This window comes from Anabrus simplex, chromosome 1, assembly GCF_040414725.1.
Source record: "Anabrus simplex isolate iqAnaSimp1 chromosome 1, ASM4041472v1, whole genome shotgun sequence".
Taxonomy (NCBI): domain Eukaryota; kingdom Metazoa; phylum Arthropoda; class Insecta; order Orthoptera; family Tettigoniidae; genus Anabrus; species Anabrus simplex.
In genome coordinates this window covers 1,178,248,577-1,178,273,102 of record NC_090265.1, presented here as the reverse complement: position 1 = coordinate 1,178,273,102, position 24,526 = coordinate 1,178,248,577, and the positions used below count along the sequence as shown (strand labels likewise).

The window sequence follows — 24,526 nt, the reverse complement described above, 5'->3', positions numbered from 1 at the left end:
AATGCTGTTGTAAACGGGCTAAATAAACTGACCATTCTTCCTTAGCCGGATCAAAAGCAGAGAACGGAGGAATAGCTGATGGCTGTGTAGAGACAGAAATAGCTTGAATAGCCTGAATTAATGCTGCCTGTTGTTGTTGCATAAACTGTTGTTGTTGCTGCTGTAAGGCTTGGAAGACCGTAGCTAGTTGTTCCGCAGTAGCCATTGCGAAATGCGTGCAAGAAAGAGTAAGGTAAGCTGTGTGTCAGAACTGGTTGGAGTGTCGTTGTTGTGTAGCACGTCGCCGTAGAGTTGACAACTGGGCCTGTTGAATTGTAGTATCGTGTTTACCTCGTTGCTATAGAGTTGGCGATTGGGGCTGATGACGTGTAGTTTGTTGCTTTTTTACCTCGTTGCTATAGAGTTGGCAACTGGGGTCGAAGAATTGTAGGTTGGTGCTTTTTTACCTCGTCGCCATTGAGTTGTGTTGTAACCAAGGTTGAAGTTTACAAAACACAACTTTTATTGCTTCACTTTATGATATTTACACAAATAACTGAAATTTATTTTGAAGCAAAAAGGAATATTGAATCTTGAGAAAAGTCTGTCTTTATACAATATGTACAGGTTTACAGTCTTTATATGCACTTCTATCTTGAAAAGATAGTCTTTGTGAATTGACACGTTGATAGTCGAGAACTATCTGGCACACTAACATAAATGTCTTTGAGTGTCCTTGTTAGTTGAAGTGCCTGAATTCCTAAATAGCAAGTTCAATTGATTGAAGAAATTCCACCTAGCGAAACTAAGGGAGCTTGCGTAAATTAGGGAATGAAAATGGCTTGTAAAAGAATTACGGAACATAGGCAGCGGAAACAAGTAAGGGAGCGGTGACCAGAGGTGAAACCTCGTACTGCCAGAAATTCAGTCCACCTGGTCGAAGCACATTTTCAAGAGGAGTAGCCTCCGTGCTCGACGTAGGGTGTATTCTGGAGCTGGACACCGGGGCAAGTGGGCAATTGAGCAGGCAGGGAGCTCCTATTTATAGTACACTCGATGGTCAGGCACGCGCACTGAGGGCTGCGCGTCGAAGCTAGCAGAATGATACACAGGCGCGCGTGCAGCTGGCTGGCGGAGCGAGAAAGGGAGCGCCGGACATACAACAGTGGACATGACCGATACAGAAATACCATTCCTTTCAAATTCTGAGCAATGTACAGACAAAACTTTTATTTTATATATATAGATATAAAGGAGAGGGTGTATAAGTCTCACGTAAGACCCCAATTAGAGTATGGTTCCAGTGTATGGGACTCATACAAGAACTACTTGATACAAGAAATGAAAAAGATCCAATGGAAAGCAGCATTTGTTCTGGGTGATTTCTGACAAAGGAGTAGTGTTTGCAAGAAATCAGCTTCATTTCCCATATCAAAGTAAACTTCTACCTGTTTGATACTACACTTCAAAACTTTTTAAAAGATGAACAAGTAAGAAAAACATATACATCACATATAAACAAAAGTGCCACATACTAACAAATTTTTAACATCTATTTAAGTGAATAGGAAACTGTTTTAAATTAGGTTAGAACATAAGTAGATCCATCTTCCCTTTCTACTTCATTGCCTCATTCAACCCTCCCCACATATTTTAATTATTTTTATCTTTTTAAATGAGTTTTCTTTTAAGCATAACAAAGGTACTATTTTGGGAAGAAAAAAATTCTATGTAATTTCACGTATGCAGTGTTATGTAGCTGAAGACGTTCCTAAGGAATGAAACATGTCCTACAAATAATTAATTTGCTTTAAGCAAATATATAGTATCAAACAGGTGGAAGTTTACGTTTATTAATTTAATGTAAAGGAGTAGTGTTAAGGAAACATTGAAAACTTTGGGGTTGGGAAGACTTGGGAGTAAGGAGATGATCTATTATAGGTGGAAATTTACACACAATAAATTTTACATATTTTAAAAGGAGTTACTTTCAATATGGATTTAAAAAACGGTGAATTTTATGGTTCATGTTTGTGGGTTACTGTAGTCACGTCCTAGTTCGTGAACCATGGGCAACGGCTGAGTGGCCTAGTAAGTGGTCCTGAGAGTCGGGATACCAGTTGCTATGGAATGGGAGTGGGCATCTCGGACATATTCTGAGTCCTGGCCCTCCTTGTGCTCAGGCGGCTAGGACTATACAATCCACCGGTGGTCCATAACCCGTTAGAGGAGAGATCCTCACTTGGACTATGTGCAAGTAGGGTAGCATCCTGCTTCATGAATCGACCGAGCTCAGAACATTTTAAGCAAGCTTCGGACCTATGGGAGTAACGGAGTCCCACTCCCATTTGACAGGCGAGGGACTCCTTGGAAACAACTTGGCGAACGAAATGGAATTCGATGGGGAGCTATCAATATTAATGGGGCTTATGGAAGAAAGAAAGTAGAACTGGCTGAGTCAGCAAAGAGGATGCATCTGGATGTGCTAGGAGTAAGTGATATTCGGGTAAGGGGAGATAATGAGGAAGAGAGAGGAGATTATAAAGTGTACTTGACGGGTGTTAGAAAGGGAAGGGCAGAGTCTGGGGTAGGGCTCTTTATCAGGAATACCATTGCACGGAACATAGTTTCTGTTAGGCACGTAAATGAGCAAATAATGTGGGTAGATTTGTCAGTTGGAGGAATTAGGACTAGAATTGTGTCCGTGTATTCACCATGTGAGGGTGCAGATGAGGATGAAGTTGACAAGTTTTATGAAGCATTGAGTGACATCGTGGTCAGGGTCAACAGCAAGGATAGAATAGTGCTAATGGGCGATTTCAATGCGAGAGTTGGGAATAGAACTGAAGGATACGAAAGGGTGATTGGTAAAGGTGGGGAAGATATGGAAGCTAATGGGAATGGGAAGCGTTTGCTGGACTTCTGTGCTAGTATGGGTTTAGCTGTTACGAATACATTCTTCAAGCATAAGGCTATTCACCGCTACACATGGGAGGCTAGGGGTACCAGATCCATAATAGACTATATCTTAACAGACTTCGAATTCAGGAAATCTGTTAGGAATGTACGAGTTTTCCGGGGATTTTTCGATGATACAGACCACTATCTGATCTGTAGTGAACTAAGTATCTCTAGGCCTAAGGTAGAGAAAGTGAAATCTGTCTGCAAACGAATAAGGGTAGAAAATCTCCAGGATGAGGAAATTAGACAGAAGTACATGGATATGATTAGTGAGAAGTTTCGAACAGTAGACAGTAAGCAGGTTCAGGATATAGAAAGTGAATGGGTGGCATACAGGGATGTTGTAGTAGAAACAGCAAGGGAATGCCTAGGAACAACTGTGTGTAAAGATGGGAAAAGGCGAACATCTTGGTGGAATGATGAAGTGAGAGCAGCTTGTAAACGTAAAAAGAAGGTTTATCAGAAATGGCTCCAAACAAGGGCCGAGGCAGACAGGGAGTTGTATGTAGATGAAAGAAACAGAGCGAAACAAATAGTTGTTGAATCCAAAAAGAAGTCATGGGAAGATTTTGGTAACAACATGGAAAGGCTAGGTCAAGCAGCAGGGAAACCTTTCTGGACAGTAATAAAGAATCTTAGGAAGGGAGGGAAAAAGGAAATGAACAGTGTTTTGAGTAATTCAGGTGAACTCATAATAGATCCCAGAGAATCACTGGAGAGGTGGAGGGAATATTTTGAACATCTTCTCAATGTTAAAGGAAATCATCCTGGTGGTGTTGCAAACAGCCAAGCTCATGGGGAGGAGGAAAATGATGATGGTGAAATTATGCTTGAGGAAGTGGAAAGGATGGTAAATAAACTCCATTGTCATATGGCAGCAGGAATAGATGAAATTAGACCTGAAATGGTGAAGTATAGTGGGAAGGCAGGGATGAAATGGCTTCATAGAGTAGTAAAATTAGCATGGAGTGTTGGTAAGGTACTTTCAGATTGGGCAAAAGCAGTAATCGCACCTATCTATAAGCAAGGGAACAGGAAGGATTACAACAACTATCGAGGTATCTCACTGATTAGTATACCAGGCAAAGTATTCACTGGCATCCTGGAAGGGAGGGTGCGATCAGTCGTTGAGAGGAAGGTGGATGAAAACCAGTGTGGTTTCAGACCACAGAGAGGCTGTCAGGATCAGATTTTTAGTATGCGCCAGGTAATTGAAAAATGCAACGAGAGGAATAGGCAGTTGTGTTTATGTTTCGTAGATCTCGAGAAAGCATATGACAGGGTACCGAGGGAAAAGATGTTCGCCATACTGGGGGACTATGGAATTAAAGGCAGATTATTAAAAGCAATCGAAGGCATTTATGTTGACAATTGGGCTTCGGTGAGAATTGATTGTAGAATGAGTTCTTGGTTCAGGGTACTTACAGGGGTTAGACAAGGCTGTAATCTTTCACCTTTGCTGTTTGTAGTTTACATGGATCATCTGCTGAAAGGTATAAAATGGCAGGGAGGGATTCAGTTAGGTGGAAATGTAGTAAGCAGTCTGGCCTATGCTGACGACTTGGTCTTAATGGCAGATTGTGCCGAAAGCCTACAGTCTAATATCGTGGAACTTGAAAATAGGTGCAATGAGTATGGTATGAAAATTAGCCTCTCGAAGACTAAATTGATGTCAGTAGGTAAGAAATTCAACAGAATTGAATGTCAGATTGGTGATACAAAGCTAGAACAGGTCGATAATTTCAAGTATTTAGGTTGTGTGTTCTCCCAGGATGGTAATATAGTAAGTGAGATTGAATCAAGGTGTCGTAAAGCTAATGCAGTGAGCCCGCAGTTGCGATCAACAGTATTCTGTAAGAAGGAAGTCAGCTCCCAGACGAAACTATCGTTACATCGGTCTGTTTTCAGACCAACTTTGCTTTACGGGAGCGAAAGCTGGGTGGACACAGGATATCTTATTCATAAGTTAGAAGTAACAGACATGAAAGTAGCAAGAATAATTGCTGGTACAAACAGGTGGGAACAATGGCAGGAGGGTACTCGGAATGAGGAGATAAAGGCTAATTTAGGAATGAACTCGATGGATGAAGCTGTACGCATAAACCGGCTTCGGTGGTGGGATCATGTGAGGCGAATGGAGGAGGATAGGTTACCTAGGAGAATAATGGACTCTGCTATGGAGGGTAAGAGAAGTAGAGGGAGACCAAGACGACGATGGTTAGACTCTGTTTCTAACGATTTAAAGATAAGAGGTATAGAACGAAATGAGGCCACAACACTAGTTGCAAATCGAGGATTGTGGCGACGTTTAGTAAATTCACAGAGGCTTGCAGACTGAACGCTGAAAGGCATAACAGTCTATAATGATAATGTATGTATGTATGTATGTATGTATGTATGTATGTATGTATGTATGTATGTATGTATGTATGAATTTTATAACTTGCTATGTGGTATGTTTCAAACTGTCAGTGGAGAAGTGGCGTAGAATGGCATTAGTAGATGAACAAGCTTGAGCGGAACTTTTAAAAGTAGGAAGGATTGTAATATGAAGATAAATTTGGAATTCAAGAGAACAAACTGGGGCAAATTTTTCATTTATAGGATGAGGAGTAAGGGAATGGAATACATTATCAAGGGAAATATTCAAAGATTTCCAAGTTCTTTGAAAACATTTAAGATAAAGCTAGGTAAACAATTGATTGGGTATCTGTCACCTGGGCAATATCCCTAAACAGAGATGATTGATTGATTGATTGATTGATTGATTGATTGATTGATTGATTGATTGATTGATTGATTGATTGATTGATTGATTGATTGATTGATTGATTGATTGATTGATTGATTGATTGATTGATTGATTGATTGATTGATTGATTGATTGATTGATTGATTGATTGAAGTGGTTATCATATCAAAATCACAGGGGGTTAAGTCCAAAGTCTGAGAAATATGGGGGACGTTAGAGCACATCCCGCTCCATCAATTGTATAACTCAGCCACTGATTATGGAATATACATCCAAGCATTGTTCTACAAAGCGATGGGAGGAGTCTGCAGGAAATGTTATTTCTTTTGCAACACTGGTTGCAAAAACGAACTGCACATTCTGTCCATGGGTAGGGTATGCATTAGGGTAACATCATTAAAGTTGCACTGTAGGATCATCATCACCTTTACACCGCTAGAGTTCTGGCAAACATGTGATTTTCATGAGGACCTGTAATAAATCTGTGCTGTTCCTCTTTTGATCATCAGCTCACAGACGACATTCTTTTTCTCAGCACTGGATAGGAGAGTCTTTGTACTGTCAAGTACATAAAGTAACAACTGAACATGGGTTTGTTTCCTAGTGTACAGATGTAAGTGTTGCCACTATTTAAGTACCCATATATGTATACAGTGCTCATAACTTAATGGGCATTATTTTAGAGGCATATTCCTTGTTTTAGGGGGAGAGGGGCAAGTGAGTATATACTGAACAGGACGTAATATGCTGAAAGTTTACTTATGTACTGAACAAAACATAATATGTTGAAAGTTTATTTTGATTACAGTGCGGTAGTGAAAATGAAATATGCAACAAACTATATACTCTATATCACAGTTTTGATTAACAGTTTCATAATTATTATTTTGACCCAGATACCTTGAAATAGGCTTTCTTTCTGGCATGGAATGGTCTCATCATGAAGTTGTTGGTACCGAGTTCATATCCCCATGAAAAATTAACAATGATGAGCAGTTCAGAGTAGGATCATTGTTCCACTATACAACATTTAATTAATTTTATGAAGATACAGAACCAGTCTCAACACTGTTGTCATGAAAAATTGGACTATATGTTGTGAGTTAACTCTGGTCTTCTTACAATTAATAACACATTTAAAAAAATAGAAATCTTGGCTCCAAAGCCATGAAATTCAAAGCAAATACTGTACATGAATACTGTTATGAACTAGTCACCTAATCAAATAATAAGTAACATATGATATGTTCCAGAGAGTGTTGAGTAGTACACGCTACATTCAGAAGAGCACTGACTACAACTTCTTGATACCATGGCTAAAGGAAGGACTTCTTACAAGCTCAGGTAAGAAGAATACACATTTTTGTAGTAATATTTGTCAAAAATTAACCACTCTACTTTATATCCATTGTGTTATCATTGAATGCACCAGTGGCTGAATACTTCACTTCTTGTGGCTATGGTCATGGGTTCATATGCAACCATGTTTAGATGGTTAATATTAAATTTTTCATATTTTGTCTCATCATTTACGTCACCATGTACAGTTAAGGAATTATAGTTCTGTTATTTGTTCACCATACAGAACTATATCCCTCAACATTGTTGTAATCCACTTACACATGATCTCAGTGTTGAACTTTGTATAGATTGTACCTTCATTTTTAGAGATGAGTGTCAAAATTAACTTGCACTGAGCAGTTCATGCATTCGTAATATTAATATTATTACTATTATCATCACCGACAGCCTCCTCAGGCAGCAGTGTGCCAGCTTCTCACTGCTGTGTTCCATGTTTCAAATACCCAGTCATTCCATGTGAGATTTGTGATGATGAAAGTCGAGACGGAACAAGATTTTCTCCGGTTTTCCTTATCATCTTTCATTCCAGCAAAACTCTCCAATATGATTTCATTCCATCTGTCAGTCATTAATCATTGCCCCAGAGGAGTGCGACAGGCTTCAGCAGATGGAATAATTCCTATCCTTGCCACGAGATGGGGCTTCCATTCTTGACTCGGTCAAATGACTGGAAACAGACTGAGAATTTTCATTTTCATCATCATTATTATTGTTTGAAACTTGGGTGTAATAACATACAGAACACGCAGTACATATTTTTTTATGTGTTTTAGGACATATTGATGGTCACTCTAGAAATGAATAATGATAAATTTTTAAAAAATCTTCAGATTCAGTAGTGCTGAGCGCTTTAACCCTCAAATGCTAAAATTAAACTTTATGTACATAAATAGTGGGGTGGGATCAAAACTGGCACCAGCATTAAAAATATTCATAAAATATAGATATTCAAAACGTAAGTGAAAAGGCCAAAGAAACTTTCACAGTGATACTCTTAGAAGTTATTACATAGCCCATGAGAATGTGTTAATCAATTTGGCATGATTAATGGACAAAATGATATTCTTCCACCAAACTCGAGATACAATTGGAAAATTCTATAAGATACTAATTTTCATCCTTAAAGAGACAGGTGATTCCATAATTTATACTGAGAAATCAATATCAAACCCTGAGTATAAAAATACAGAAATGAGAGACTTTTTTTTTTTAAACTTGATTTCACAAGCAGTGAAAGTACTTCACAATCTGTTCTCTGAACACCCAAGGCACGGAACAAAATGTCATTTTTGGCATACTGGATGGCTACAAGTGATACAATACAGTATTGCTCACCTGATTCTGCTTCCAAAGTCAAACTCAGGATCATTATCCACCCATCTCTTGTATTGTTTCTATCATAATCACCATTTAGTATACTGTTTCACAAAGTGTGAAAAATAAAGATCAGTGATAGAAACTTTCCTTGAGAGCTAAAGCTGAATATAAACATGTGAACTTCAATATTTGCACAAAGAATTGAAGTTTATGGCATCAAATTTGTAAAATTCATTATACTTATGCAAAGAGTGAGGTGGGGTTAATAATGACACCACTATTACTTCAAAACTGAATGGAACAAAGATGGACAACATTAGTGAACAGACACTTCAGGCAAGATGTAGCCTTTGGCTGAGGGTAAGCTACAAGGAAAAGCAACAGTTAGGGGGTAAAGCAAGCAACTCCGTAGAGGTGGCAAGTCTGACTAGTGCCATAAACAACTCCAACTCACCATCTGAGGGTTAACACGTTCCCTGCGGCAGTGAATTTCGATGACTTAATGTTACGTCGTATCGGCCCACCGGTGACCCGATGCTGCCTTTAGTTATTATCGGTTCGGGTCACCGGTGACCTGACGAATTTGAGTTTCTTTACTCCCTAGTATGAAATCCTAAACAATGCAAGTGCACTTGTTGTGTGCGTTATTGTTGAGGAGACATTCCAGCGTATTTACCTGTGCGACAGTGTTCCGATTAAATGACCCCGGAAATATTTGGGTCACGGGTGGGCCGATCAAAACTAGCAGTAAGTTATGCCTCGTTCCTTTACTTCAATTGGAACACTATGTTGCCATTAGTTAACAGCAATTCGTAACTAGGACGTAGTTACTAACTTCGCAATTCTGGGAAGTTCACACCGACGGATAAGAGTAACATGTTTCGGGGCACATGGTGACCCGAACCGCACGGAACGTGGTATAGGCCCACCCCAGTACTGTCCTAACCCTCTTTCTTTTCCTTGCCACCGGTGTGTCGGAATGTGAAAGCTCCATACCTAAAGACGGACGTGAAATTGCTTGTAAATATTATATACGGAAGATAATAAATATGTCAATAACTACTCCAATAATCTCTATTGGATTTCCTAAGAGCAATTTAGAAAGCAGATATCAGAAGGGTAGTACTCCTTAAACAACAATCTACGATCTGCGGGCAACACTCTAGGCTTCATTCGCCGTAACCGCGCTAAACGATTCCCGCGTAAAAATATAGGTCAGACAACAATCGGGACTCAGGGTGACCCGAAGCGATATGAATGGAAGATGAAAAAAAATTCCTTCGGGTCACCGGTGGGCCGATCAAAACTAGCAGTATGCCTCGATCCTTTGCTTCAATTGGAACACTATGTTGCCATTAGTTAACGGAAATTCGTAACTAGCACGTAGTTACTTACTTCGCAATTCTGGGAAGTTCGCACCGACGGATAAGAGTAACATGTTTCGGGGTACATGGTGACCCGAACCGCACGGAACGTGTTAATGCAAAAGGATATGCAATATACTACTTTCTTGTAGCATAAAATCTACTCATAGATTACTATCACAGCAATAAGCATCTCTAGAATTGTTGTTTACAAAGTTGCAGAGGCAACTTTAATCTAACCCACAAAATTTTACACAGTGTGGTACTGGTTTGAATGTAAAATCACTTGTAGGTGGAATTGTTATGAAAAGGATATGCATTTAAAAATATAATGGAGTTCTGAAAACTAATGTATCTCATGGGTACTGCTGTAAGTATCTAGGTGTTAATATAAGGAAGGATCTTCATTGGGGTAATCAAATTTATGAGGTTGTAAACTAAAGTTACATATCTCTACGGGATCCAGAGAATTCATCACAATGAATTTGTCACAGTTACAATTGAGGCATTGACATGGGAAGGCTCAGTAAGTCATAAAATATGAATTTTACAGGAGAAGAAAAAAATGTCTTCCAATATTCTGAAGCAGATATTGCTGAAAATAAATAATTTAAAGTCAAGAGTAGTCCATTTATCTGTTTAATACACAAATTTATGCTAATTAAGATTCAGGCACAAATTGTCCGATAAAATACATTGTGAAAAATCACTGTGTAATCAGTTTATCAGCTGACGTGTATGTTTCAAGCAGAAACTCCATGATAAAACAAATGATATTTTTCATCCAAGAAATCCAGCAGTGCCAGTAAGTCTTTTTTTTTTTTTTTTTTTTTTGGTTTGCTGGTGGTTAGTCTCTTTCCAATTGGTTGTAAGGTCTGTATGTTGTTGATCACATAGGACCGTTCTCTTTTGAGGATATTGTGCTTCTTCCACAGTTCTAACTGGTTGAATGATTGCCTTGTCTTGACTGAGGTAAGTTCGGCTCTTGAAATCCTTATCCAGTTCACCGTGCTAACATTAAGGCATTAAGAATTTAATCTCTTGCTTTCCATGGCGAAGTCACGAAGATCCCCTGGCGTCATCATGATAACGTGAAATGGTCAAAAATGTTTAGCCTCTCTGATTATTTCCACATCTTCTTCTGGAACCATTGCTGGCCACATGCAGTACCTATTTTCGAAAATAAAGAACTAGTAGGAGCGTCATATCAAGATGCAGGCAATAACGAATTACGATTTTGAATGGAATAGGTTTCAGAGGCATTACGGCAACTGAAGTATCGCTATGACGAACTATAATAGCTATAAAGGTTTACACGCAGTTGACTTTCAACAAATGACAAAAGTTGTACCTAATTTCACCAGAGGCCCAGGCTGACTTACTACCTTCTACATTCCAAACATCATGGACTTAACGTAGGTTCCATCTTGTGCCAATCATAGAAACTAATCTACACTATCAGTTGACTTGCTACTTTTTCCATGCCATTGGCATGAGCATTTACTACGTTCTCCATGAAAAGACAAAATATCAATTTTTTTAAATTACTACCTTTTCCATGTCAATGTCTCAATTGGTCACAGAATTAAAATTTGTCACAGTTACAATCTGTCACAGAATTATAATTTGTAACAGCTGGAATTGTGCATTGGTCAGTATTTACTTTTTAACATTTACATTTTAACTTTTAACTACTTCCTTTTCACAAAAATGTACAGTATTGTGTTTCTATAGTTTCTACAACTTTCCAAATCTGAAGTTCAACTATTCCTTCCCATTTTAAAATCACGAGTGATATCAGATACACACAATCCGAAAAAGGATGATGCAAACTTATAAGTGATGGTTTCATGTATACAGAAAGTTGTTCGGGATCTCTGGTAACAAGTTTGCAGGCCACTGGTGGCACTGTTATCAGCTTAAAAACGTCAAAACGAGGAATGATGATTCATGTCAGTACTGAGAACATGTGTGTAGAGTTTCGTGACATTAGATGCGACAATCCCGAAGCAGATTGACCCTTACTGGGAGGGTTTCATAACAGCCCTTTCTGATGATCAATATAGCATTTTACAATCCAAGAAATGTGTAAGAAGCATTATTTCTTGATATCAAAGAATGGGATCAGTGCTGTATCAAATATAAAAGGTAAAGGCCGACTGGGCTTAATTCCAGGGGGGGGAACAGGCAAACCCACGACCAGCCACCAGCCGTACACAGAAGTGGTGAGGAAAGTGAAGGCCCTTATCTCAGGTGGTAATCCTGCCTCCCAAATGACTATTGCACGTAAGTTGGGGATGTCTGTTTCAACAGTTACACCATAATCAACAAGGACCTGCAATTAGAAAAGCTGTAGAAGCGCCGAGTTCACAAGCTGTTGCCTCGTCACATTTCGGAATATCGCACTAACGTAAGAAGGTTGTCTAAGGGCTATTTGGCAGGGGACATACAGAAAAATGTGGTGACATTATATGAAGCATATGTGTACCTTCATGACTGTAAGAAACCTCGCTCGATGTACTACCGCCCTAGAGACAAAAAATGTATCAAATATTGTATAAAGAATGCCAGAAAAGTTTTCTAAGGGGTTTCATGATCACCACTGGATACTGCTACAATGACAAGTTAGCCATTTGCCGTGTCGCTAATAATGTGAAGGTGAACTCTACATACTATCAGCAAGAGGTTTTAACACTCATTTACAACACAGATATCCCAGCACTGTATGAGAAGGCGAAAAATCAGGCATGGGTACATCCAGCCACACCTCTCGTTCAACTCATCTGTTCTTAGAGAGAATGGAGATGGAAACTGGAATCCATACAATTCCTTTTACTGACATTCTGGTGAAGGCACCCGGTCTAGAAAGCCAAGAATAATGGCCGAAAGGATTCGTCATGCTGACCGCACGACACTTCGTAATCTGAAGGCCTTCGGGCTGAGCAGCGGTCGCCTGGTAGGCCAAGAACCTTCAAGTGCTGTAGTGCCATGGGGTTTGGTTTGGTTTGGTTTAACTGGGGAAGAATCACAGTGAAAGAGTGTATTGAGTCTATGAAGAAATCAGCAAGTACTTCCAGAGAACCAAATACCTCCATTCTTGAAAATAAATTGCAAAGAATATCAAATATCAAGTGAAAGCAATGTGAAACTACCAAAAAAAAACAATCATTAAAAGAACATTGCGCCTCACCAGGAGAGCACATCTACCTCCAGAACCGACATTGATCAATGAATTGAACATCATAGCCGACAGGTTAGGCCTTAGAAGTTGCTAGATGGCTCTAGCACCTCTTGAATCAGATAGTGAAGAAAAAATTTTAATTTTGGCAACTGATGGACATCTCAGTCTGTTATCAAGATGCCATTATTGGACAATGGATGGCACTTTTAAATGTGCACCAAGAATCCTGCTACTCCTTTATACAATACATGTGAACATTTGAAATCAGTACTTTTTTGTTATACTGATATTGATGGAAAGAAAGAGCAGAAATTCCTTTCAGATTCTTTTTTTCTGAAGGAAGAAGTATTCCACAGATTTCAACATCAACTGATTCCATGATTCATATCTGTAGACTACGAATCAAGAATTATTCGTGTGACCAAGGTTGAATTTTCAAAAGCCAAAATCAAGCTGTCCTTTTTACCTCAGTCAGTCTTTCTGGAGACATCTACAGTCAGAAGGTTTATCAGAATTTTATCAACAAAAGAAAAATAATGAATTCATATCGCAGTTTCGTTCAATGATCTCACTGGCTTTCATTCCCGACACCCTTCAAGAGAGAGCTCATGAAGATCTTATACCAATTTTTGGTTATGCTAGTTACTTTACGTTGCACCGACACAGACAGGTCGTACAGCAATGATGGGACAAGAAAGGGCTAGGAGTGGGAAGGAAGTGGCCGTGGCCTTAATTAAGGTACAACCCCAGCATTTGCCTGGTGTGAAAATGGGAAACCACGGATAACCATCTTCAGGGCTGCCGATAGTGGGGTTCGAACCTACTCTCTCTTGAATACTGGATACTGGCCGTACTTAAGCGACTGCAGCTATCGAGCTCGGTTTTTTGTTATGTTGAAGATAATTTTGTGAAAGGAAGACACTGCAAAAGAGGCAGACAGCAACTTCCTTTCCCTCCAGAGATATGGAACAATTATACTAGGACTTTTAATTCCTATGAAGCATGGCACACGCGACTGAGCAAGTTAATCAGAAAACGCCATCCCTTGTTGTATTATGTACTTCAAATTCTGCACAAGCTGAGGTAGCAGAAATTGACAGAGATATCAAAGAGTTGGACGCTGAGCATTCGCCGACTAGGAAGAAAAAGAAAGAAAATATGCTGAGACTGACAAACATATTTCTCGCATTGTCAGAAATTGCAAACAATATAAGGCGGAAGGAAACATCTTGGACTATCTCCGGGCATTAGGCCACAATATAGCAAGAAATTTACAATAAAATTACACGAAATTTACTCCAGACTAATAAATAATTATGTTAATTAATTCAATAAGAATTCTATTTCAAATTTTAAATTGCTACTAATTATCCACCAGTGATCAATTCAAATTGTTACTAATAAATCATTTGTCACAAATATACATCTGTGATGAAAATGCGTGAGTTACGAATTAAGTGATACCAAATATAACGATACTGTTATTCATTATTTAAAGGTCCGCCTTGTCAATACAATTCAAAAGCTAGTATATTTACTAATACAGTCAAATACACATATATATATATATACAGGGTGTTAGGTGTATACGTGCAGATATTAAGCTAGTCGGCTAAGAAAAATACATCTCATAATATATGCTATGTACTTTTTACCTTGTCCTATTAGTTTGCCCATAACTGAGCCAAATATTTCAGGACCTAATGTGTTTTGAATGGCCGTAGCAGGATACGCCGGTGATGTCATTCTGTCCACGCGTAGTGGAAGTACAGTAGCTGAGTATAGGGCTTGTTGAACCTGTTTCTTATCGCAGGCCAACACATGTTGTTGTGCACTTCCCCTAAAGGCTTGGCAAGTAGAAGAGGATGACTCACGTGCCAGGTCACTTGCTGTACTCGAAAACCCGTGTAGGGTACTCTGTGTGAAAAGTACACAGAATCCTTACAGTGACGTCGAAGATCCGTACAAGCACATACGTGCGAATCAAGTGTTGTGTATTTGTGTGCGATTTTTAAGACGTCAATGGCATTACTCAGTGATCCAAGCTGACAAAATGAAAGGAAATGGTTAATAAGTAAATGAAATATGGGCGCAACATTTCTGTGCTGTTATTGCGACAGTCTACGATGAATTTCTGACAATAGACAATGCGGGTTGTCTATGCTTATTCATAAACTTTTTAGGTCATTGAAAGGACGGTGGACACTGAAAGAAAAGGCTATAAGTATTCAGTAAAATTGTTATTAATGAGACAAATTTCAAAAACCGTAGTTGCATCCATCGTGAACATTGCTCGAAGGAAAAAGACCTACTGTGGAATTGCCGCCGGGCATTTCTAATAGAAGGCTTATTCTTCTTTTTCCTAATCTGTTTACCCTCCAGGGTTGGTTTTTCATGGGACTCAGCAAGGGATCCCACCTCTACCGCCTCAAGGGTAGTGTCCTGGAGCGTGAGACATTGGATCGGGGATACAACTGGGGAGAATGACCAGTACCCCACCCAGGCGGCCTCACCTGCTATGCTGAACAGGGGCCTTGCGGGGGATGGGAAGATTGGAAAGGATAGACAAGGAAGAGGGAAGGAAGCGGCCGTGGCCTTAAGTTAGGTACCATCCCGGCATTTGCCTGGAGAAGGGGGGAACTACGGGAAACAACTTTCAGGATGGCTGAGGTGGGAATCGGACCACCTCTACTCATTTGACCTCCCGAGGCTAAGTGGACCCCGTTCCAGCCCTCGTACCACTTTTCAAATTTCTTGTCAGGGCTGGAATCGAACCCGAGCTTCGGGGGTGGCAGCTAATCACACTAACCACTGCACCACAGAGGCGGACGGAAGGCTTATTACTGAACAGTAAGTACCGATAGGTAAAATGATGACTGTAATGGACCCGTTTAATTAGAACTTACGTAAAAATAATATTACTACTACTACTACTACTACTAATAATAATAATAATAATAATAATAATAATAATAATAATAATAATAATATCTTTACGTTCCACTAACTAATTTTCACGGTTTTCGAAGACGCTGAAATGCCAGAATTTTTTTGTCGCAGTATTTTTTAATGCAAATAAATCTACAGACACGAGACTGACGTATTTGAGCACCTTCAAATACCACCGGATTGAGCCAAGACCAAGCCTCCCAAGTTGGGTTCAGAAGGCCAGCACTTTACGCAGTGCTGCACCAATCATCTTGCCGGGCTGAGTGGCTCAGACGGTTGAGGCACTGGCCTTCTGAGTCCAGTCTTGACAAGGTGCTCAAATACGTCAGCCTTGTGTCAGTAGATTTACTGGTACGTGAAGAACTCCTATGGTACTAAATTCCTGCAAATCCGCGTCTCCGAAAACCGTGAAAAGTAGTTAGTGGGACGTAAAGCCAATGACATTATTATCATCATCTTACCTGGAGTTCCTCATAGGTACGTTATTAGAGCTTTCAGAGGACGCTCCGTTTCGACTACGCCGAAACATGTGGTTTTTACACGATGGTCCACCACCTGATATAAGCCGCTTACTGCGTGATCATTTGGATCATTCCTTTGGTCTATGGCGAATAGGACGACATGGACCCATCAACTGGCCCGCCAGATCTCCAATGGATATTACGGAAGACTGGATTCGGAGAAGTGATTTTCTTTTGTTAGTTGCTTTACGTCGCACCAACACAGAGAGGTCTTATGGCGACAATCGGACAAGAAAGGCCTAGGAATGGTAAGAAAGTGGTCGTGGCCTTAATTAAGGTTCAACACCCGCAATGCCTGGTGTGAACTTGGGAAACCACGGAAAACCATCTTCAGGGCTGCCGACATTGGGGTTCGAAGCCCCAATCTCCCGGATGCGAGCTCACAGCTGTGCGCTCCTAACCGCATGGCCAACTCGCCGGGTACGGAGAAGTGAAGCCTGCAAAGTAGTCCAGGGAGGTCACTTGAACAAATGCTACGTGTTTCACATTGGTATGTCAGATGTTACACCATTTCTGCAGCGTATTGAGTTGGGAGTTCAGTTCTCAATCGATGTAGTATTTTGAGTCTCGATAGTTCGATATTCTCATAAATCGGAGCAGAAAAATTGAAGTACCGGTAACAAAAATTATAAATCTAGAGTTTCAGTTCGCGATTGCCTTGTACGTGGCGCAAGCTGAACACAACACACGGAAGACGTGCTTGTTAAAACGCTAGATATTGACCTTGAACACAGCATGGCAGTTCTTCATTCTACACTGTACTGGTTTGGGTACATTGTGTGTGTGTGTCTGTTTATACACAAAACCTGTTTGTCACACTTTGTCCTCTAGTGCTAACCACAATACGAAGATACACCTGACTCATCACAAAGAGACCTGGTTCTGGTCTTACGCATACTATCCTGTAGTAAACTACTGCGAGCGATGCAGGCACGGGTGAAGTACATTTCATCTTGTTTCCTCCTACACCACGCATATTTTACTATTTTCTTCCCTGCCTTTCAGCTCCTAATGACTTGTTAATAATAATACCGGTAATGTTATTTGCTTTACGTCCCACTAACTACTCTTACTGTTTCTGGAGGCGCTGAGGTGCTGTAATTTAGTCTCGCAGGAGTTCTTTTTACGCGCCAGTAAATCTACCGACACGAGGCTGACTTATTTGAGCACCTTCAAATACCACCGAACTGAGCCGCCATCGAACCTGCCAAGGTGGGATCAGAAGACCAGCGCTCTATCGTCCGAGCTACTCAGTCCGGCATTAGAGGTTAGAATAAGTTGGTCGTGTGGTTAGGGGCGCGCAGCTGTGAGTTTGCATTTTGGTGATAGTGGATTCGAACTCCGCTGTCGGCAGCCGGGAAGATGGTTTTCCGTAATTTCCCATTTTCACATCAGGGAAATACTGGGACTGTACCTTTATTAAGGCCTCGAACGCTTCCTTCCCACTTGTATCCCTTTTCTGTCCCATCGTCGCCATAAGACCTATCTGTGTCGGTGCGACTTAAAGCCAATTTTGTAAATCATCATAATTAGGACATTATACAACTGTTGAGATCCATAGTTATAAACGATGAGAAGTATTTTCTAGGCAGACATTATTGGCGAGTAGTCAATAATAATAATAATAATAATAATAATAATAATAATAATAATAATAATAATAATAATAATAATAATAATAATGGTATTTGCGTTACGTTTACGGTTTTCGGAGACGATGAGGTGCCGGAATTTAGTCCCGCAGGGGTTCTATTTACGTGCCACTAAATCTACCGGCACGAGTGTGTCGTATTTTAGCACATTCAAAAACTACCGGACTGGGCCAAGTTCGAACCTGCGAGGTTGGAGACAAAAGGCCAGCACCTCAACCTTCTGAGCCACACAGCCCGACAGGAGGCACGAAATGTAGGTACGTTTAATTTATTTATTTGTATAACATGTCCATTATTCGTTTGAAGTAGAACGTTGGCTGTGCTTGCCTAATTCAATTCAATCCCATGCTTGCTTTCGTTGGCGTAAAGACATAGGTTTTCAGGTCATTTCCATACTCACTAGACCACGGGGCTGACGACCACAGATATCCCAATCCCCTAAGTGACGTAACAGCAAATGAACCAGTATTAACGCTGACAATTCGATACAGCTCCAGGGTCCGAAACCGATAACTAGGGTTGTCTGACGGAAACTAAATACTAACAACAAAACCAGTCTGGCGAGAATGTAACGTAACATGGTGAACACCGGTAGCAGCCTTCAGCTGTTATCGTAGTTCAGTTGCTCGTAAACATAAAACCTGTTTGGCAAGTATATTACGTAACATCTCGTGGCATTACAAAGGTAGCGTTCAGCTCTTACAGTAGAACCAGTTTGGTACGGATGGCGCGTGACTTGCCTGTTGTCAACGGAAAGCTATTCATTCGCAGAACGAGGCATACTACCTATTCTAAAAACATCATATCACTTTGCTCTCGAAAATAACTTCCGCGGATTACTAAAAGTTTGATATATAGTGGTTCGTCACATCGTTCTCTATTGCTACAAGAAATATCTGCACATATACACCTAACACCCTGTATATATATATATATTTACATGTTTTGAAAATTTATTAATATTCTCTTCTTCAGCTTACAGATTAAAATCACATGCATGTTGTTACATCCAGAGGCTAAATGGAATGCACCCACCAGTTTTGTACTCTTTGGTCTGAGAACAGATTCTTTGTAAAAAAGGATGATGTAAATCAAGTTTAAGATTGTGGGAAATAATAAAAGCCAACACCTGTGTAACTATCAGACGAATTCCATTTATCAGGTAGATTTTCTGGTTCGACATAATATTAGTGGCGACTGTGGACAGGATGTGAACAAAGCAGTAATTTGAAGTGGATAAGTTGACTAAATCGAGAAAACCAATACGTGCTATATTCATGAAAATATATGATGCGGTGATGGCGGAAACAGACCCCATAAAGGTAAGATTGCATTTTACTAAACTAGAACGACTAACAAATGAACTGAAGGATGCTGATGAGAAAATATTAGAAGTATTTCTCAACGACAGTGACGAAGAACAATACACAAATAAATACAATAAAGTGAATTAATACCGTGATAAAGTAGATGAAACTCATCAGAGAATGGAGTGTGTTGTATTAACACAATGTATAAATGAAGGAAATCAAATATTGAGTGATGGTTTTATAGGTTTTCAAGGAAAAAGCTCAAACTGCTGAAAATCAAACTTCAAAAATTTTCCGGAGAGGTTAGGGACTGCTTAGGGTTTTGGAGCCAGTTCTGTTGAATTCATGACGACTCAGACATAGAAAAAGAAGATAAATTTCAATATTTGATCCAATGTATTGTTGAAAGAAGTAGAGCTAGGGAGGTGGTAAACAGTTTCCCTCCAACAGCTAAAAATTATGATAGTGCAGTTCAGTGTCTTGAAAGTAGGTTTGGAAGAGGAGAATTACTCATAGAATTTTATGTTCATGAGCTACTTGGACTTGTGATTCAAAATGTTTCTTCAACACAAAGACTGACTCTCCTACAATTCTACAATCGCTTAGAATCCCACCTTCGATCCTTTGAATCTCTGGGCATGACTACTGACAAGTACGCAGCATTCTTGTTTCCGTTAGTTGAGTGATCTCTACCTGAAGACTTGCTGAGAATATGGCTTAGAAATTCTGTCCATTACCCTGTTAGTGGCTCGACCGAGGATTTATACTGTGACAAACTCTCACGACTGACTTTATTCCTCAAGAATGAAATGGAAGGTGAACAGAGGGTAGCACTTACCCAAGGAGGATTTAATACAGCAAATCAGAAGCCTACACAGCAAAAACCTAGGCTAAATGAAGTGAAAAACATGGCCACTGCTAGTAGTCTGTTCACAGGAGACATTAAAGATCCTGGAAATGTATGTGAATTCTGCAGAATATCTCATGACAGCAAAGAGTGCTTCAAAGCACAGAAGATGACTCTAGTGGAAAGAAAGGATACTTTGATGAAAGCGGGGTATTGTTTTCAGTGCTTGAGACCTGGTCATGTTGCCAAGATCTGTAAGGGTAACGTACTGTATCACTTCTGTGGGAAGAAACATGTTAATCTAATGTGCCCAACTTTACGTTCAAAGATTTCCAAAGGAAAATGTGGAAGAAACACAAGATGAAAAGGAAGGTGCCAGTGCAACCTGGGGTAACCAAAAGTATAACCAGGATGTTCTTCTGCAGACCTTGTTGGTGAAGATCACAGGAAGGAAAGGAAATTGGGTAGTAAGAGCACTCATAGATAGTGGGTCACAGTGATCATGTAGGCCTATATTAAAGAACTGGTAGATACCATTGGACTGGAACCATCGGGATCTGAAAACATGATTCATGCTCTGTTTGGAGGAACTGAATCAAAAGGGCATCTACATTTTAATTATCAAATACAGTTGAGCAGTTTAGATTGCAGGTACAAATGTAAGATCCCTGTACTGGATCAAACGATTATTTGTGGTACTGTCCCTAGAATCCAAAGTGGTCCTTGGATGAAAGAACTCAAAAAAAAAAAAAAAAAAAAGAATTTTCCTCTCTGGTTCTGGAGAAGGGACACCTGAAATTGAACATCTTTTAGGAGCGGACACCTACAGAACACTTCTCACTGGAAGAGTAAAAAACATGGGATGTGGACTAGTGGCTGTTGAGACTTGACTTCAGTGGGTTGTTATGGGGAGTTTATCTCTGAACAGTCCCTCTGACTCGTCCAGCATAGTGGCAACTACAATGCTGACTTTAAACACTGCAACCACTGATTTATGGAAGTTGTACACCCAGGGAATTAGGGATCCTGCTGAGAAGATATCAAAGAAAGAAGAAGACTTTCTCAATCGACGAGGATGGCCGTTACGAAGTCCATCTACCATGGAATGAGGTATCTCAGGAGCTGCATGACAATTTGGAAATTGCTGAAAAGAGTTGCAGGATGACGACTAACAAACTGTTGAGTGGCAACAAGTATTAGGAATACAATGTTGTGTTTCAGGATTGGCTTCAAGAAGGTGTGTTTGAAGAGGTACCCTATCAAGACATTGAAAAAAATGTCACTATTTACCTCGCAGAGGTGTATTCAAAGATAATTCAACCACACTGTTAAGACCTGTGTTTGATGCCTCTTGCTGGGGGAAGGAATGAATGCATGAAGAAAGGACCAAATCTGCAGGAACAAATTCCACCTATTCTGGTCAGGTTTCACCATTGTGAAATTGGAGAAATTTCGGACATAAAAAGGGCCTTTCAGCAAATTTCTGTTGCTCCTTCAGACAGAGATTTTTTGAGATTCCTTTGGTGGGATGATTCCTCCATGAAGAAATTCAAGATATTCCAACATCGACTAGTTGTATTTGGGCTCAAGTGCAGTCCATTCTTGTTGGGTGCAGTTCTTGATCTCTATTTAGAAAACAGCCCACCTGAACTGCAAGAAACAGCAGAGCTATTAAAGAGCTCATTCTATGTTGATAACTGCATAACATCCCTTGATTCAGAGGAAGAAACGATACAATTTGTTGAGAAATCTATGAAACTACTTTCAGGAGCCAGATTTGAACTATGGCTGGGAATGCACCTCAAGGGGAAAAGAAAGTACGTTTGAGAAGATTTCTCCTGTTCTTGGATTATTGTGAGACAAGGAAGAAGATGTATTGTACTGTGATGTGAGGCCTCAAAATGAGACTTGATGTGTTACATGAAGAAAAATCTTGTCATTTGCTCGGAGGATTTTTGATCCCATTGGGTCTACATGTCCTCTGACCCTATTCCCTAAACTTCTCATTCAGGATAGCTGGAATTCAAAGATGGGGTGGGATGATCCATTGCCAGAGGATGTACAGAAGAAGTTTAGAAAATGGGAACCTGATGTTCGGCGATTTTCTGAAGTGAAAATACCGAGATGTTTTGTAGTAAGCAAGTCTGAACAAACCTGGAGCTTACATACATTTTATGATGCCAGCCAGAGTGCTTATGCTGCAGCTGTCTTCATACGAAGCTGTACCAGTATTGAAGAGATTGTTTCTGTTCAGCTGGTCATGGCAAAGACAAGGGTTTCACCATTCAAGGAAATTTTGATGCCACGATTGGAACTCCTGGCATGTTGTATTGGTAGTCGACTAGCAAGCTCGGTCAGAGAAAGTCTGAACTTGAACATCTCCGAGTTTTATTGGACGGACTCTTCAGCGGTATTGTATTGGATCAAGAAAGATGAGTCATGGGGAGTATTTGTGAACAATCGAGCGAAGGAGATTAGATCTCTGACGAGAGAAGAAGACTGAAGTGATGTTCCTGGAGAGCAGAATCCGGCTGACCTTCCATCTCAAGGCTGTTCCGTAGAAACCCTTATAGACTCCAAATGGTGGGAGGGTCCTCACTGGTTGAAGTTGGCAGAAGGGAAAGGGCCAACATCAGAGGTTAACGTGTATGATGACATCATCAAACAAGAGAGAAGCAAAATATCTCCATCATTGATAATTTCCTCAGCAAAGGATGGAGATGCCTGGTACCTAAGAAGATTTTCCAAGTTTTCTCAAACTGTCAGGCTCATTTGTTGCGATTTGTTGGAAAATCATTGAAACTTAGAAGTTGTGAAAGTGGGGGTGATCTCTCTGTTTCAGAACTAGCACAGGCTGAGAGAAGACTCCTGTGTCTTGTCCAGACAGGGGTTCTGGAAGAAACTAAAAGATGATGACTTAACTCCCTTTGCACCTTTGTGGACCAAGATGGTCTTCTGAGGCAAGACTAAACTTTTTCAAAGAGAAGATGAGGAAAATTTTAGACATCCCATTCTTCTGCCTTCCAGTCACAAACTTGTGGAGATTCTAATCCGAGAGTACCACATAAAATGTTCTCATGTGGGTTTTGAGGTGTTACTTAGAATATTAAGGGAAGAATACTGGATTTTAAGAGGTCAGAAGACAGTACGGAGGGTGATCACAAAATGTGTCAAATGTCGACGATTTGAGTCAAAGAAAATTGATGTAGATCCTGCACCATTGCCAGAAGATAGAGTGAAAGATTTGTCAAACTTCGAGGTCAGTGGGGTTGATCTTGCTGGGCCGTTGATTTTAAGGGGCAGAGAGAAAGCTTGGATTTTGTTGTTTACTTGTGCTGTGTATCAAGCTGTACATATTAATCTGGTGTTAAACCTTTCCATAGAAGTATTTCTTCAAGGTCTTAGGAGATTTATTGCAAGGCTGGGATTACCCAGAGTTATATACAGTGACAATGGGACCAACTTCACAGGAGCTGTGAATTCCTTTGACTCTTTGGACTGGCAAAAAATAAAAGAGGAAACGTCTTCAAGGAGGATCCAGTGGCAATTCATTCCACCCATGGCTGCTTGGTGGGGTGGATGGTGGGAGAGGATCATTCAAATGGTCAAGAAGTTGTTGAAAAGGACGTTGGGAAGAGCCTCTCTCATCTATGAAGAGGCTTTGACTGTCCTATGCGATATGGAGCCTGTGGTAAATTCTAGGCCTTTAACATACCTGTCTGAGGATCTAAGCGACTTAGTGCCATTGACTCCAGCAATGTTCCTGCAGGACGACCAGTCAATTGGAGTCCCTGATCTTAATTGCCTTGGCAAGACTGACCTCAGAAGATGGGCCAAGTACCTGCAGCATTTACAAGAGGAATTAAGGAAAAGATTCTGTGATGATTACCTGAGTCTTTTAGTATCATACATCCGCAAGTGAAAGAAAAGTGTTGAAGGATGCTGAAGATTGGTGACATTGTGTTAGTAGGCTCTGATCAGAAGAAAAGGCTTGACTGGCCTTTGGGTAAAGTGATTGAGATGTTTCCTGGTAAAGTAGTAGTTCAGAGTGCAGACTGCTGGACGAGACATGATCAAGCTCATTCAAAGTTTGTACACCCTGGAGATGACTTCATCGCATGATACCTTACCAGTGGAAAATGATAGAGATAATAAACATGAAAGTGTTGTTTCTGCTGTAAAAAACGAAGTGAAAACGAAAAGTGGATGTTTGATGAAACTCCCTGCACAATATAGGACTCAAGTTTTGTGATAAGTTCTTGTCTTGTTAAACTGTGTAGGCAAAATGATTGTCAAATTATTTTTTAATTGGTTCATTTCAGTTTTCTGTT

General features: G+C 40.1%; 1 protein-coding gene across 1 annotated transcript in view; it reads left to right on the top strand.

The window, feature by feature from the left end:
• Positions 1 to 6,936: 6,936 nt before the first annotated feature.
• The window catches only part of LOC136877298 (cytochrome P450 4c3), a 129,295-nt gene continuing 111,705 nt past the window's right edge, over positions 6,937 to 24,526 (top strand). The window contains exon 1 of the mRNA XM_068225567.1: positions 6,937 to 7,036. Coding sequence (XP_068081668.1) covers positions 6,937 to 7,036 — 100 coding nt within the window. The remainder of the gene's footprint in view (positions 7,037 to 24,526) is intronic.